Source organism: Geotrypetes seraphini, chromosome 9, assembly GCF_902459505.1.
Source record: "Geotrypetes seraphini chromosome 9, aGeoSer1.1, whole genome shotgun sequence".
In the NCBI taxonomy this organism is placed as follows: Eukaryota; Metazoa; Chordata; class Amphibia; order Gymnophiona; family Dermophiidae; genus Geotrypetes; species Geotrypetes seraphini.
This window is the reverse complement of record NC_047092.1, coordinates 533,889-546,683: the sequence shown is the minus strand read 5'-3', so window position 1 is coordinate 546,683 and position 12,795 is coordinate 533,889. Positions and strand designations below refer to the sequence as shown.

General features: G+C 41.1%; 1 protein-coding gene across 1 annotated transcript in view; it reads left to right on the top strand.

Annotated features, from left to right (window-relative positions):
• Window positions 1–3,066: 3,066 nt before the first annotated feature.
• The window catches only part of SEMA3C (semaphorin 3C), a 126,060-nt gene continuing 116,331 nt past the window's right edge, over window positions 3,067–12,795 (top strand). The window contains exons 1-2 of the mRNA XM_033959070.1: window positions 3,067–3,436; window positions 4,497–4,640. Coding sequence (XP_033814961.1) covers window positions 4,538–4,640 — 103 coding nt within the window. The 5' untranslated portion in view covers window positions 3,067–3,436; window positions 4,497–4,537. The remainder of the gene's footprint in view (window positions 3,437–4,496; window positions 4,641–12,795) is intronic.

The following is a 12,795-nucleotide window of genomic DNA, read 5'->3' as shown; positions in this document are numbered from 1 at the left end:
AGTCTTTTACCTTTACATTTAGCAAGCAAATGGTATCAAAGGTTCAATCAGAAAATTCATAAAGCAGATGAGAGTTGCTGGCACCCCCAAGGACCCCTTAACCCCTTACTATGCCGGTGCCACCCCATCTAACATCATTCCTCTGTTTCTACCCCCTACTAACCAGCATCACTCCACTTTCTCTCTCTCTCCTCCCCCACTATTGCCCATCTGTCTCTCCCTCTTCCTGTCTCTTTCTCCCACAAGTGCCACCATCCAGCAAGCTTTTTCTCTTCTCCTCTTACCAAACATCACCCACTGTCTCTCCTTACCACATCCAACATTCTCCTCTTCCTCTCTCTCCCCATCACCACCATCCAGCGTTACAATGCTCTCTTTCCTCCCCCTCCTATTAGAAACATAGAAACATAGAAGATGACGGCAGAAAAGGGCTACAGCCCATCAAGTCTGCCCACTCTGCTTACCCACTCCCTGTCTATGCCCTAATGACCCAATTTCCTTATCTTGACCCTCGTAGGGATCCCACATGGGTATCCCATTTATTCTTAAAGTCTGGCACGCTGTCTGCCTCGATCACCTGCACTGGAAGCTTGTTCCAATGATCAACCACTCTCTCTGTGAAGAAATACTTTCTGGTGTCGCCATGAAATTTTCCGCCCCTGAGTTTGAGCGGGTGCCCTCTTGTGGCCGAGGGTCCCTTGAGAAAGAAAATATCATCTTCCACTTCGACACGTCCCGTGAGGTACTTAAATGTTTCGATCATGTCTCCCCTCTTCCTACGTTCCTCAAGAGTGTAGAGCTGCAATTTGTTCAGTCTCTCTTCGTACGAGAGACCCTTGAGCCCCGAGATCATCCTGGTGGCCGTCCGTTGAACCGATTCAATTCTGCGCACATCTTTACTGTAATGTGGCCTCCAGAATTGCACACAGTACTCCAGATGAGGTCTCACCATGGCCCTGTACAACGGCATTATGACTTCAGGCTTTCGGCTGACGAAACTTCTATTGATACAACCCAATATCTGCCTTGCCTTAGATGAAGCCTTCTCCACTTGATTGGCAGTTTTCATGTCTGCACTGATGATTACTCCTAAATCTCGTTCTGCTGAAGTCCTAGTTAAAGTTTCTCCGTTCAAGAAGTACGTCCTGCATGGATTTCCGCTTCCGAGGTGCATGACCTTACATTTCTTAGCATTGAAGCCTAGCTGCCAGGTTGAGGACCAACTTTCCAATGTAAGCAGGTCCTGCGCCATATAATTCTGTAAACTGCATTCACTTACTATATTACATAGTTTGGCGTCATCGTCGAATAGTGTTATTTTACCTTGAAGCCCTTGAGTCAGATCCCCTATGAATATGTTGAAAAGGAGTGGACCCAGGACCGAGCCCTGCGGCACTCCACTGGTCACCTCCGATGTTTTAGAGAGGGTACCATTAACCACCACCCTCTGAAGTCTGCCACTCAGCCAATCATTGACCCATGCAGTTAGTGTCTCTCCTAACCCCATCGATTTCATCTTGCTTAGCAGCCTGCGGTGTGGGACACTGTCAAAAGCTTTCCTGAAGTCCAGGTACACGACGTCCAAACACTCTCCCAAGTCCAACTTTCTTGTTACCCAGTCAAAGAAGCTGATGAGATTGGATTGGCAGGACCTACCCTTGGTGAATCCATGCTGACTGGGATCCCGAAGATTCCCTTCATTCAAGATCGTGTCCAATTTGCTTTTAATTAGTGTTTCCATGAGTTGCACACTATTGATGTGAGACTCACCGGTCTATAATTCGCAGCCTCTGCCCTGCAACCCTTTTTATGCAGAGGAACGACATTAGCTAATTTCCAGTCCAGGGGAACTTTCCCCTTACTTAGGGAGAGATTGAATAGCTCAGCCAACGGTTTCGCCAGGACATCGCTCAATTCTCTGAGCATTCTTCGGTGCAAATTGTCTGGTCCCATGGCTTTGTTCACCTTGAGTCTTGCCAGTTCACTGTAAACTTCACCTGTAAACTTCACTGTAAACTTCACTCAGCCGCTGACTTTTACCAGCCTCACAATTATATATTTATTGAAACACATCGTTTCCCTCATTTGTAGGGTTGTAGTATTTGGTTGCAGTGCTGGCCATCTTTCTTGCTTTGTATTTGGGGATATTGTAATTATTTATTGGTTTATATTCCCCTCTGGGGTGTTTTTTGTAAGTTTCCATATGTCTGCAGCAACAACAGCACAGAGAAGCTGAACTCTGGCCCTGATCTGCTGGTCCCACCCCCTCTGATGTAACTTCCTCTTTCAGAGGGGCAAGGCCTGCAGCGGTGCACACAAGGCACTGCTCCATGCCAGGTTTCTTTGCTACCACTGACTCAGGAAGCAGCAGGCCCAGCAGATGAGTAAGCAGATGGGCAGCAGGGAGGGGAAGGACAAGACCCTTTGGGCTGGGGTGGGGCCTTAGTCTCCCCAGGCCTCTTGTAGTGAGAATGTATACTTCCTCTAGTCACTCAATCACATCTTTGCAAGTTAAACGTGGTGAGTTTTGCCAGATGTAAATAGCCCACTTTTTAAACTGAAAGTTACATGTGTGGCAGCCACTATGTACATACGGGGATAGTTCTCATATAAGAGCCATCATATGGATTCACTGAAAACTGTCGAAAGATTTACTGTGCATTTAAAATATTTTTCATGAATTAAAACTTGTACCTAAATAAGTCAAAATATAAGTAACTTTCTTTTCTTACAGGATTTTGATGTCTATTTAAAGAACCAAAACCAGAGACTGTAGCAAGTGAGTGTTTGATACAATTCTGATCAGTTCTTCCACAACTAACACAGCTCCTGGAACTCTCCTTAAAAGGAATCAATCATTCTTTCCACGTTTGCAGTTTGACATTTATTGCTTTAATGCCTTTTAATGATGGTGTACGAATCTTGCAGCTCTCTGCAAGCCATTACCTAGTATAGAGAACTGTTGACTGTAGAGCTACCATTTTTGGGTTCTGTATCGGGCAGTCCTAGCTTTCAGCTCGTAACAAGCCTCGCTCTCTCTCTCGCTCATTCTTTGGCGTATGGGTGTGGGCCATACATTATGTATGAGCTACCAGAGATCCTATTTGCTTTGGCTCACTTTCTATGCATGCATGTGGTGAAAGGCAGCAGCCAGTTACAGTGGGAGTGAGCAGTCATTGTAATTGGAAACCAAAGCCTTCACTGTCAGGCTTTCAGTGCGAAGTGCCTGGACGCCTTCTGCTTTGCAATTCCAGGACAAGACAGCAGCTAGTTGTTTTTTTATTTACCAAAATTGGAAGTCAATTAAGAAGTTCCAGGAGGAAATTTGCCACGAGAACCAGTGGGAGAGTTAAACGAATCTGGGGCAAAACGCTGCTGCTCAGAGAGAAAAGGAAAACGGAGAAGAAAGGGCTGACACTGGATCTTCATGAATTGGGTGAGCAATATCGAAACTGATTTCCTAAAATAATGCAATTTATCTGAGCCTTGTTACTAATTAGAGTAAGCAAAAAGTAAAGCCTGTTCTAAATAGAAAAACCAAGTGAATTGGAAATGGATTAAGTGGATGCATCATAACACCTGCAAAGCTAAAGTGACTGCAAGGCAGAACAATTCCTTCCAAAGAAAAAAGAAGGCCGGGGCAGGGGGGAGCATCTGAAATTTTGATGAGCACAGAGGTCGAGGTTTTAGCAGAGCCCCAGTTTCTGATTTAACCACTTAGACGTGTAGGCAGTTTGATCTGGATGTTTCTATTATATGCTAGATTAAGTGAAGAATTAAAGTCATACTTAAGGCATAAATCCTTTGCACACTGCCGGAGGTGAAAGGCGGCAGAGTTCTGTTGTCTGTCAGTCTGCAGTAAATTTCTTAAGCACTTCTGCACTGTATATGTATTCTTTCCTCCTTATAAACTGCATATGCCTGAAACCTCCGAAATAGGCAGGGGAGGGAGTCAGTTTCCTTGTTTGAGCAGGAAGATCACTCATCTTACTACGAGTACATCCACAAAAATCACCTTCCAGGTCAGATTTAGCACTTAAGACTGTCATCCTAGTCCTTTCGTTTGAGGTTTTCCAAGAGTGGGGTACGTATTCTATAAAATAAACCAGTATCACGGAGAGATTAAAGAGTCCTGTCAGATGTGCATTTATTGAAAAATGATGAAGCATTAACACCTGCTCACATGATGGTAAGCAGCAAAAAGAAATCAACAGTATTCTTATGTTCTTAATAACTCTGCAGGAGCTTCGGGGATGCTTCATCATGATCCTAGACTAAGTGGAAAAAGAAATATCCCAATTCAGGAAACATTAGCCCATGTCCTCGAATTGTCTAGCACCTCATCCAGGAGGTGGGGCTACTTTACAGATGACGAGCCAGTTGTGGGGAGGGGGAGTTGTAATTTCTGGTATTTTGCACAACTCCCTTTTTAAAACTATCTGTACTTTCTGAATTTCTATAGCTGAAAAGACGCCAATGTGCTTCTCTCTCCATAGATTGGGTCTGTGATCTGGATGCTAACTCATTAAACTGAGGAATGGCATCGCTGGCAGTCTACGTGATGATCGCGTTCCTTATTCATTTGACTTGTATACTTGGATTTTCACCTCCACAGGCAAGAGTCTATTTGACGTTCAATGGTAAGAAATCTTAAGCCTTTTTGATTTGATTGTGTTGCCCAGAAGAAATAAAACCCAGAAAACAAGTATTAATAGCTTCTAAAATGCAATGGAGCTGTTCCATAAGGTAGCCCCTAGAGGTAGATGTTCCATAAGGTAGCCCCTAGAGGTAGGCTCATCGTACACTCCTTCAAAATGACAGGCACTACCCCTCAAATTCTATAAATGGTGCTTTGAGTTGTGCCTGCAACTTAATTGAATAATGAGCCAATCAGCACTAATAATTGACTTAACAAGCAATTAGCATTAATTGGTTGAAATTAAGCATGGGGCCAAAAAAAGGGGGGCAGATTGGGGGCATTCACTAAAGTTGCGCACGTAATTATAGAAAGAGGGGCTCAAGGTTTTGCACCACATTTCCATTGGCACAAATGGTCACGCCTAAAGTTAAGCACAGCTCCTAGGCATAAGCGCTGTTCTATAAACTGCACTTAACTTAGGCCCATTTAGAGAATAGCATGTTGGTGAGTTTCTTTGGTGCCAATTTTGTAGGCACAATATATAGAATATATAAAATATGTTTTACTCGTTAGGATCTTGCCAGGTACTTGGGACCAGGGTTGGCCACTGTTGGAAACAAGAAGATGGGCTTGATGAACCTTTGGTCTGTCCCACTATGGCAACTCTTATGTTCATATGTGAGCTAAGTATAGAACAATCAAGCCATTGTGACATCACTGATGAGGTTGGCTCTTAGTTTCCAAGTTTCCAAGTTTATTAAATATTTTGATTTATCGCCTATTCAAAATTCAAGGCGATGTACAAGTAAATAAAAGTTTTTGGTAATGTACATACAATAATTAAATTAAAAAAATAATAAACTTATGTATACAGATTACAATACATTTTAGAGGGAATTTCTACAAACTATAATGAAACAAAAGGAAAATTATTTAATGGTTACAATCGCTATTAAAAACATTAAATTCAAGGGAAAAACATTAGGAAGGGGAAACGAAGACATTTGGCCTAATAATTAAATTAAGAATATGAAGGATTTAATCGTTAAAAGCATCTATAAATAGAAAACTTTTTAGTTCAGACTTAAATTTTGACAGGTTTTTTTCTTGTCTTAGGTATAGTGGGAGGTTGTTCCAGGTTTGAGGGGCTGTTATTGAAAAGATTGTGCTACGTCTTGTGTTAATAACTTTTAGTGATGGAATTGCTAATAGGTGTTGGTCTTGAGATCTAAGAGATCTAGAGGTGGTATAAGGTATCAAAAGTCTATATATAAAGGCTGGAGTTTTGTATTCTATAGCTTTAAAAGTGAGTAAACATTGTTTATATAATATGCGATGTACTACTGGAAGCCAGTGTGCTTTCTTAAGTAGGGGTGAAACATGATCAAATTTTTTGGCTTTATAAATTATTTTAATAGCGGCATTCTGAATTAATTGTAACCGCCTAAGCTCTTTCTGTGGCAAACTTATAAGTAATGCATTACAGTAGTCAATTTTAGAGACTACAAGGGAATGAATTAAGATATTTAAAGATTTTGCACATAAAAATTTTGATATCGATCGAATCTGGCGAAGTCTATAAAAAGTAGATCTTACCACTTGGCTTATGTGATCATGGCATTATGACATCACAATCTCAGCTCTGGAATGTTGCTACTCTTTCGGTTTCTGTCTGGTACTTGGGACCTGGGTTGGCCACTGTTGGAAACAGGATACTGGGCTTTGATGGACCTTTGGTCTGTCCCAGTATGGCAGCTCTTATTTTCTTTATGCAGTAGGCTCTATTTTATAAGTACCCTAGCGCCTAACTGCAAAGGTTCGTACGTATGGGTGAGCCATGTGCATGTCTCCCAGTTAGGCAAGTAATTTATAGAATACTATACTAGGCATGCCAATGTACGTCTATCACTGACATGGCGTAAGACGTCAGGTGGGTACATATACCAACCTTAAACTGTTGTTCTATAATGGAATCTTGGTACCACGATGTCATCCTATAATTGGCGGTGAGCAAATGGCATTGGGTGCCAGACTGTCCTCAATAGGGAGTCTCAGAAATCAGGTTGCGTCTGCCTTTACTACCGTAAGTTCACTTCTATCTGTAACACTGCTGTATGTAACTCATAGCAAACATTACTACTCCGAATATATTACCTACCTGCAAAAATTAACTTCTCTGTCAATGTACCGTCTAAAATGTAAATGTAACTTGATTGAAAAATTGCATTGTCTAAAATGTTAATGTAACATTAACGAAATTGTAACTTCGCTGTAATTGTACAGTCTCTTCTTCTGTTAACCGCATAGAACTTCCATGGTAATGCGGGATGCAAGAATAAAGTTATTATTATTATTATTTAATAGTTGTTACATTCCTAGGTAATACTTAAGTGAAAAAGTCTTCTTCACTGGAGTTACCATTACTGAGAAGTTAAAAATTCAGAACAATCAACTTTTCTCCTGTTTATTCGGTGGCGATATACTCATTACGCAGTACTATGTGTGCTGAAGTGCTAAACAATGTTACTGTCTGGCTAGATTTCCACTCTCAAAGCTCGTCTCATGACATATTGTTTCACTTTTGCTAACAAAGTGGTCTCTGTATGTTCTGCAGAAAGTGTAAATGAAACTTGTCATCTGTGCATGTTAATGGAATTGTAGGCAATGCATTGGTATGTGTTACAAGATTTCCTTTTCATTCTGAATCGGGATACCTAGAGTTCATGTGCCTAAGAGTGGAAATGGGTGTAGCGTTGTTTAGACAGTCTACTAAGTGGCAGTCCTTCTTTACAAATGTGTAACATCAGATTGATTCTGATAATTACAGCTGAATGGGACTTTGGAGGCACAGCAGTTTGACAGGAATCTGTGGTCATTCTCATGTTATGGTCCCTGAAATAAAGAAGCCAGGAACTGAATATGAGGCCTAGAACTAATGCCAGTCACTCTTCCCATTACTCCTAGAATGATCTAGTGTTGTCTGAAAGACCATTGGATTTTCATCTTTTCCTGGGATTGATTTCAATATCAAAGTTGTCCTGTGCCATTTGAAACATGGAAACATAAAAACATGATGGCAGATAAAGGGCAAGTGGCCCATCCGCAGCATCCACTATCTCCTCCTCTCCCTATTGGCTAATGCTCTTAACATTTGCATCGCCTCTTCCTATTGGCTAAGGCTCTTTACACCTGCATTGTGAGGTCATAGAGCTTTAGGGTTATAGAAACATGATGGCAGATAAAGGCCAAATGGCCCATCCAGTCTGCCCATCGGCAGGATCCACTATCTCCTCCTTCTTCTCCTCTGTCCCACGCTTTCTTGAATTCAGACACAATCTTTGTCTCCACCATCTCTATTCCACGCATCTGCCATCTTTCTGTAAAAACGTATTTTCTTAGATTACTCCTGAACATAACTTCATCCTATGCCCTCTCATTCCAGCGCTTCCTTTCAAATGAAAGAGACTCGTCTCATGCGCCTTTTTGCCATGTAGGTATGTTAGTTACTGAGATTCTTAGCTGATCATTCTCACAATGAAATATCTCATCATTTTTCCATTATTTGAGAATCAGCATTTCAGTGCAGTTTATGGCATCTTTTGACAAAGATCTTGAGCATAAATACCTCAAGCTTTCACAAAAGCCACAAGCTTACACAAAAACTCTGCTGAATAGAGAATAATTTAGCAGTTCTGAGAACTTCTGCTGACATCATTTACTTCTAAACTTATTCATTCCCAACTCTTTCACCCAGTTTTAAAGCACAAAACCCTAAATCCTCACAATCGCTAATTGCACAGGGTTGCAGTTAAAAAAAGGAGGGGCATAGAAACCCAGTATCGAGGCAAATTGGAGAAAGGGTTTGTGCCTTGTTACAAAGCTTCTCTCAGATGGAAATTCATGTGATTCTCATTTGCAGAAAGAATTACAGGGGACTGTATTGTAATGGCAGATAACAACCTTGATTTAGAAAGGTATGAACTACTTATCAGAAACTAACAGCATGATACAGAGGTCATAATACAACCAGATATTCTGAGGTTCTAATCAGAAAATGATTTAGGTACTGTACCATTAGTACAGAATTCATCTGACATCTGGATTTGCATAATTACCCTGCATTAGATTGCAGGTGTTTGCAGCTACTGAATTGGAAGGTTTTAGAATATCTGTCAGCAGATAGGCAAACAGTAATAATTAAACCAATTGTGGCCTCGTGGTTAGAACTACAGCCTGAGCATGCTGAGGTCGTGGGTTCATACCCTGCACTGCTCCCTGTGACCCTGGGCAAGTCACTTAATCCTCCACTTAGATAGACTGTGAAGCCCACCGAGACAGAGAGGGAAAATGCTTGAAGTACCTGGATGTAATCCACTGTTGAGTGTGGTTGTATAACTACAAAAAAGGTGGTATAAAAGTCCCAATCCCTTTCCCTATACATGTAAAAATATAAATTTATAAAGTGAAATTCAGCAGTCCTTTTCTTAAGCTAACTGTGTCAGGCATAGTCTAGATCAGGGTGTTTCAAATTATGGGTCGTGAGACTCCAAAACCTGTATTTGGGATCACAACCAGGACTGGCTGTAAATAGAAACATGAGCTGCCCATAGTTCTAGGGAGCATCGCATGGTTTCTCTGTCAATGATAATGGCTCACAGCCAGAGGAACTGTGATAGAGTCAGTTTGGGGCATATATTGGCTTCACGTCTAAGGAAAAACCTCCACTCTTAACCGGATGCACATTCTCTGCATTTTCAGCTACAAAGGCTGCTAACTTGCAGTTAAAAAACCATAAGAATAGCCATACTGGGACAGACCAAGCCCAGGATCCTGTTCCCAACAGTGGCCAACCCAGGTCCCAAGTACCTGGCTAGATTCCAAGTAGTAAAACTGATTTTATGCTGCTTCTCCTAGGAATAAGCAGTGGATTTCCCCAAGCCATCTCAAGAATGGCCTATGGACTTCTCTTAGGATATTATCTAAAACTTGTTAAACCCTGCTAAGCTAACTAATTTCACCACATTCTCCGGCAACGAATTCCAGAGTTTAATTACACATTTTGTGAAGAAATATTTTCTCTGGTTTGTTTTAAATCTACTACTTAGTAGCTTCATTGCATGCCCCCTAGTCCTAGTACTTTTGGAATGAGTAAACAAGCGATTCACATCTACCCTTTCCACTCCATCCAGTATTTTATAGACCTCTATCATATCACCCTTGAGCTCTCTCTTCTCCAAGATGAAGAGTCTTTCCTCATAGGGAAGCCATTCCATCCCTGTTATCATTTTTGTCGCCCTTCTCTGTATCTTTTCTAATTCCTCTATATCTTTTTTGAGATACGGTGACCAGAATTGCGCACAGTATTCAAGCGATACAAAGGCATCATAACATTTTCATCTTTGTTTTCCATTCCTTTCCTGATAATTCCTAACATTCTATTTATTTTCTTAGCCAGCGTCACTAACTAATCTCAGTGTTTCAACATAGCCTCAATGATGACACCTAGATCCTTTTCCTGGGCACTGACTTCTAACATGGATCCCTGCATCATATAGCTATAGTTCGGGTTCCTCTTTCCCACATCCATCACTTTGCACTTGCTCACATTAAACATCATCTGCCATTTTGACTCCCAATCTCACAAGGTCCTCTTGCAATTTAACAACTTTGAACAATTTTGTGTCATCAGCAAATTTAATTATCTCATTAGATATTCCCATCTCAAGATCATTGACAAATATTCTAAAAAGCAGCAGTCCCAGCACAGACCCCGGGGAACCCCACTATTTACCCTTCTCCACTGAGAATATTGACCTACTCTCTGTGTTCTGTCTTTCAACTATTTCTTAATCCAAAATAGGACATTACCTCATATCTCATGACTTTTTAATTTCTTCAGAAGTCTTTCATGAGGTACTTTGTCAAATACCTTTTGAAAATCCAAATACACCATATCAATCGGCTCACCTTTACCCACATGTTCATTCACCCCTGCAAAGAAATGCAGTAGACTGATGAGGCAAGATTTCCGTTGACTAAATCCATGTTGGCTTTCTCTCATTAGTCCGTTCCTATGTACTGTATATGTTCTGCCATTTTATTCTTTATAAGTCTCAACCATTTTGCCCTAGACCCACGTCAGACTCACTGGTCTATAATTTCCCAGATCATCTCTGGAACCCTTTTTAAAAATTGGTGTTATGTTGGCCACCCTCCAATCTTCCAGTATTATGTTAGATTTTAGAGAAAAATTACAATTAACAATTTTTCTACAAAGTTCATTTTTCAATTCTATCAGCATTCTGGGATCTATACCATCTGGTTCAGGTAATTTGCTACTGTTCAATTTGTCAAATTGACCCATTACATAGAAACATGATGGCAGATAAAGGCCAAATGGCCCATCTAGTCTGCCCATCCACAGTAACCATTATTGCTTTCTCTCTCTGAGAGATCCCAGGCCCTCTTGAATTCAGACACAGTCTCTGTTTCCACCACCTCTTCCGGGAGACTGTTCCACGTATCTACCACCCTTTCCATAAAAAAGTATTTCCTCAAATTCCTCTGGAACCTATCACCTTTTAACTTCATCCTATGCCTCTCATTGCAGAGTTTCCTTTCAAATAAAAGACTCAACTCATGCACATTTACATTAAGTAGGTACTTAAACGTCTCTATCATATCTCCCCTCTCCCACCTTTCCTCCAAAGTATACAGATTGAGATCTTTAAGTCTGTCCCATTACACCTTATCACGAAGATCACACACCATTTTAGTAGCCTTCTTCTGGACCGACTCCATCCTTTTTATATCTTTTTGAAGGTGCGGCCTCCAGAATTGTACACAATATTCTAAATGAGGTCTCACCAGAGTCTTAAACAGAGGCATCAGTACCTCCTTTTTCCTACTGGCCATACCTCTCCCTATGCAACCTAGCATCCTTCTAGCTTTCGCCAACACCTTTTCAACCTGTTTGGCCACCTTAAGATCATCACATACAATCACACCCAAGTCCCGCTCTTCCATCGTGCACATAAGTTCTTCACCCTCTAAACTGTACCATTCCCTCTGTTTTTTGCAGCCCAAATGCATGGCCTTGCATTTCTTAGCATTAAAATTTAGCTGCCAAATTTCAGACTATTCTTCAAGCTTCACCAGGCCTTCCCCCAGTTTCTAGTTTAAAAGCTGGTCTAACTACTTTTTAAATGTTGATACCTGCAGCCTAGTTCCATCCTGGTTAAGGTGGAGTCCATCTTTGCAGAATAGGCTTCCCCTTTCTCAGAATATCTCAAAGTTCCTCATCCACACATTTAAGACTCCAGAGCTATGCTTTTCTCTTGGGTCCTGTGCTTGGAACAGGGAGCACTTCCAAAAGTGCTACCCTGGAGGCTCTGGATTTTAACTTCCTAAATTTGGCTTCCAGAACCTCTGTACCACTTTTCTCTATGTCATTGTTACCCTCTTCCCCAACACTGTCTAAAATCTTATCTAGGTGTCAAATGAAGTCCACCACCTTTGCACCAGGCAGGCAAATGACCAAGTGATCCTCATGTTCACCAGCCACCCAGCTCTCTATGTGCCTAATGATCAAATCTCCCACTATAATTGCCATTCTAACCCTTCCCTCCTGGACAGACGTCCCTAGAGGCATTTCCTCAGTGAGAGAGGACATTGCATCTCTTAGTGGGCAGGTCCAGGCTATAGGATTGCCTCCTACTCCATCAGGGTAATGCTCTCCTTTTACAAGACATCTCTCCTCCAATGGACTCGGTACCACCCATCTTGCCCCCTTCTACCTGCATATATGTGTACTTGGACCCTTGGCTATATGATAAGCTGTATTATAGAAAAGCATAATTATCACTTCTATGAGGGATCTTCAAAATTTTTTGCACTTTTATTTTTTTTAAAACACTATTTATTAATTATCTCAAAAGCAAATTACATCACTTTTCCACTTAATCACGCCCTCTTAGCACTTCTCCCACTCCAACCATTTCCCGCAAAAATATGAAAGTGTGGAAACTTTTTGAAGAACCCTTATATATCATTTCAATGATCTCATGTTGGCCTATTAGGTGTGTCATAAGTATTATGCTCACAATAATCCTCAATATGTAAAGGCTAAGACCAATATCCCTAAAAATTGATGAATA